Consider the following 4,497-nt stretch of genomic DNA (forward strand, 5'->3'; position numbering starts at 1 on the left):
CATGCCATGACCAGTCAACACCAGCCGTGTCCAATCAGAGCGCACATGTCAGGGCTCATTCACGCTGTTGTTAGCACATACAGTCTGTGCCACATGAAGTCATATGCTGGAATTACCATAGACATTCAAATCAACCCTCATTCTCTGGCGCTGTGCAGACTCAGCCCAACTCTGTCCTGTGAGACCCCCCCTTGGCTGGGCTTTGTGAGATCACACCTCCTCCTTATCTCTGCTCCCATTTCCATGGGATCTGCGGTGGGGGGTGGTGAGTGGGGTGGATGTGTTCAGGGGAGGCCTGCTTCCCTGAGCCCCTGGCTGGGTAAGAGATGAGATCCGCGTGCCCAGGAGAAAGTGTGCAGCCTGGCCACCGTGGAGCTAATCTAGCCCCACGCTCCTGAGGGCAGATCCCCAGACCCACCCCCCCCCCCCCCTCCACCAGACCCACCCCCCCCTCCACCAGACCCACCCCCCCCTCCACCAGACCCCCCCCCCCCCCCCTCCACCAGATACCCCCCCCCCCTCCACCAGACCCACCCCCCCCCCTCCACCAGACCCCCCCCCCCCCTCCACCAGACCCCCCCCCCCACCAGACCCACCCCCCCCCCTCCACCAGACCCACCCCCCTCCACCAGACACCCCCCCCTCCACCAGACCCCCCCCCCTCCACCAGACACCATCCCCCCCTCCACCAGACCGCCGGGTGAAGAAGATCCACGTGACTCTTGTTAGATTTGCAGCCTGATTCCAATCTTGTGGCTCATCCGAAACACACACACACACACACGCACACACACAGTCTCTCCCTTTGTCCCAGTCAGACAGCAGAGGCTGGTACCATGTTACCATTACAAACTAGAACTGCCCCACCCTGTGTTGTTTATCATCTGCAGAACGTCAAGTAAACATTAGCATGCTTATCCATTAGGCTAAACAATAACACACATTTCCTCATTCTGCATGAGCTCAGTTTACAACACACCCCATGACACTTCATGGCTGTTAGTGGCCAGAGGGACTGTGAGGCTGTGAGAACAGAGCTCTGATGCCTTTTGAACGCCGGAGGCCATGCTCCCAAACTTTTGAAGCATGGAGACGTGGGCTGTGGTAAATAATAGGAAACAGTCCTGCTGAAACGTTTGGCTCGCTGCACGTCTGGGGCAGCAGGCAGCGCTCAGAGACCTTGCGCAATACCACGGGATAGGAGGGAGAGGAGCGCCATCTAGTGTCCACACCAAGCACATGTGCGCTGGGGGTGGTCGTAACCTTGAATACATTCATCACTGTTGTGCAGTTATCAAAACCTCTCTAACTGTTCATTTATCAAGTATTCAAAATGTAACAAATATTCACGTTTATCCAAAATATGACCTGTGCAATCTCAAGTTAAATACTAAAATGGAGTTTCTCTGTGCGTGTCTCGCTCTTTCCCTCTCTCCACTCTCCCTCTGTCTCTCCCTCTCCCTCCCTCTCTCCACTCTCCCTCTGTCTCTCCCTCTCCCTCCCTCTATCTCCACTCTCCCTCTGTCTCTCCCTCTCCCTCCCTCTATCTCCCTCTCTCCCTCTGTCTCTCCCTCTCCCTCCCTCTATCTCCACTCTCCCTCTATCTCCCTCTCTCCCTCTGTCTCTCCCTCTCCCTCCCTCTCTCCACTCTCCCTCTGTCTCTCCCTCTCCCTCCCTCTCTCCACTCTCCCTCTGTCTCTCCCTCTCCCTCCCTCTCTCCACTCTCCCTCTGTCTCTCCCTCTCCCTCCCTCTATCTCCACTCTCCCTCTGTCTCTCCCTCTCCCTCCCTCTCTCCACTCTCCCTCTGTCTCTCCCTCTCCCTCCCTCTATCTCCACTCTCCCTCTATCTCCTCTCTCCCTCTGTCTCTCCCTCTCCCTCCCTCTCTCCACTCTCCCTCTGTCTCTCCCTCTCCCTCCCTCTATCTCCACTCTCCCTCTGTCTCTCCCTCTCCCTCCCTCCATCTCCCTCTCTCCCTCCAGGAATGGAGGCGGGCGAAGTGGGACGTTCTGTGCGATCAGTATAGTGTGTGAGATGCTTCGGCACCAGCGCTCCGTCGATGTGTTCCATGCTGTGAAAACACTGAGAAACAACAAACCCAACATGGTGGACCTATTGGTGAGCAGCAACACTCAACACACAGGCCGCGTCGTCCCACAGCCCCGTAACGCTCTGCAGCTCTGTACATACAGCTTTTAATGATCACCTACGTTAGACGCTGGTGGCACTGGTTGCAGTGACTTCCCAGCTCACGTGCTCCTTCCGTTTGAGTGTTTGGGTACCTCTGTCTCCAGCTGTTCCTCAACCGAAGTGACGCTGTGTGTCTCATTGTTGATCTTCCTTGCAGGATCAGTATAAATTCTGCTATGAGGTGGCACTGGAGTACCTGAGTTCTGGCTAAGGTGTCTGGAGACACCCGTCCCCTCTCGCCCGTGTCTGTCCCCTGACCCTTCCTGTCCCTGGATGAAGACTGTACCACGCATGAATGTTAAAGGGGGTGGAGACGTGAAGAGCCGCATCGCTTGGACCTCCGAGGCTGCGACGTCGACTGAATGTGGTCCTCACGCGACGAAACGGAGGACCGGACGCTTGCACTGCCCAGCTGAATTGTCCAGTTTGACCTTTGACCTGTACCCTTAGCCCCCTCTCCCGTTCTTTCTCTCCGTGTGTACGTTTCGGTGTGTGTCCGCCTGGTCGCCCACCCTCGCGTGCCGTGATGGCGCCAGCTTCGTGCGTCTGCGTCCTGGCGCTGCCCCCAGCTCGTGGTTCTGACCCGCCACTTCTGTGTCTTGCCTCCTGATCCTTGTTGGATGATAACGATAATTTTTTTTTTTGTGGAGAATGCAATGTGTAGACTAATGTGGACGTATTTCCTTTTATATCACTGGTTTTTATTTGATTTTATACTTCAGTTTGTTCACAGGAAGCGGAGTGACGTGTAGTTAAACATCAACTGGCATTAAGAACACGGATCCTAAATGTTACATTGCCATTATTGTGATTGCTTGCAAAATGTTGTTGTGTTAAAATGGAACACTGCTGAAGCCCTTCACAAGCACGTTTAACGTCATGTCAAAAGATCCAAAGCTTATATCCGTGATCATGTGTTAATATTGTAAATACTTGAAGGTTGGCAGATTATTTATTCATTGAAAGTTTTTTTGTGAAACACATTGAGTGACAATCATGTTTTTATTTTTATCTTTTGTCAGGCTTGGCATTATAATGGTGACCAGGATGGAATGTTAGCTTTTTATTTATCTTGTATGGAAAAATACAACTTACAAATACATACATATCTATAGTGAGCTACTGCCTGCTCCTATCTTTTCACTAGAGTTTGTATTCAGATCCAGCACAGGTCATAAGAAACTAGACACTGACTACTTGGCATAATGGGGAATGTGAAGTTAATCTGTAACTGCAGAGTTAAAGTTTCAACAGTGAACTTTAATCTGGTCAAGCCATGTAGAAAATACATTATTTTTACACACCTTTTTAAACAGATAGCTGGTCAGTTCAGTCTTGGCTAGTTGTGTGTTACTGCACAGTTAGCTCAGGCTGGGGGAACAAACAAAGGGTGTGGAACTGATCCTGACATCAACCTGGAGCTTGTCATCTCTCCACACGTGAATCAAAGAAAGGTCTGAAGGTTAAAATCAGTCACAGACAAAACTTAGTAACAAAGAAAGCTGTTGAACAGCCTTAGAATATTTTGAAATGTACCACAGGATGCAAACCACTGGGAAACGTACTTAAAACCTACAGAGTTATGGGACATAGAGTTTTGGACAGATGAGTGGAAACTGAATCTACTGGAACTACTGGTGATGTAACGCGTCCAACGTCATGAAACCCAAGAGCAGGGGGCCGTGTGGAGACCAGCACGCTGCTTCCTCCTCTTTTACTACCGCTGGATGATTTCTGAAGAGAGAAGCAACTAGCCAACCCCCCCCCCCCCTCCCACCACCTCTTCTCCACAGACAGCTGAACGCTGACCTAAGGCAAACTACTAGAGCTGAACAACCAGCCCCTCCACATCCTGGTGAAACATAGTTCATGCTTCTTCTTCTTTTTTTTTTTTGATTGAAAGAATTAAGGAAGATTTAAAAGTTTCATGTAAATGTTGGAATTTGTTTTATTCTTGTCGGTTTACACAAGTAATAAATGTTTACTTTTTGCTGAGTAACCTTATTAAGTGTGAGAGGCACTTTACTGCACTAGCAGGAAGCAGAAACACCTGACCCGCATCCTGCTAGTAAGTGTAGTCACTGTATACCTGCCCACTATTAGCCCACACTTAGATCAATAGGAACATTGCTGGGAGCATTTGTTATATGACCTCTTTATTTTAAGCACAATACAAACAACACAAAAGCGACCGAGAGTCCAGCAAGAGGACAGACGTTTGTTAGGAAAACTGTGAAAGATGAGCCTCATCTGGGCAGAATGCATGTTAAGCTCCCCTCAGATAACAGACACGTACAATGCCAGAATC

General features: G+C 50.4%; 1 protein-coding gene across 5 annotated transcripts in view; it reads left to right on the forward strand.

The window, feature by feature from the left end:
* LOC143474015 (receptor-type tyrosine-protein phosphatase mu) overlaps window positions 1-4,193 on the forward strand; it is a 134,600-nt gene extending 130,407 nt beyond the window's left edge. For all 5 annotated transcript variants that reach the window (XM_076971262.1, XM_076971263.1, XM_076971265.1 and 2 more), the window contains 2 exons: window positions 1,982-2,117; window positions 2,347-4,193. In XM_076971262.1, the coding sequence (XP_076827377.1) occupies window positions 1,982-2,117; window positions 2,347-2,400 (190 nt within the window). In that variant the 3' untranslated portion in view covers window positions 2,401-4,193. The remainder of the gene's footprint in view (window positions 1-1,981; window positions 2,118-2,346) is intronic.
* Window positions 4,194-4,497: the final 304 nt, after the last annotated feature.

The sequence above is a fragment of the Brachyhypopomus gauderio genome, chromosome 13 (assembly GCF_052324685.1).
Source record: "Brachyhypopomus gauderio isolate BG-103 chromosome 13, BGAUD_0.2, whole genome shotgun sequence".
Lineage (NCBI taxonomy): Eukaryota > Metazoa > Chordata > Actinopteri > Gymnotiformes > Hypopomidae > Brachyhypopomus > Brachyhypopomus gauderio.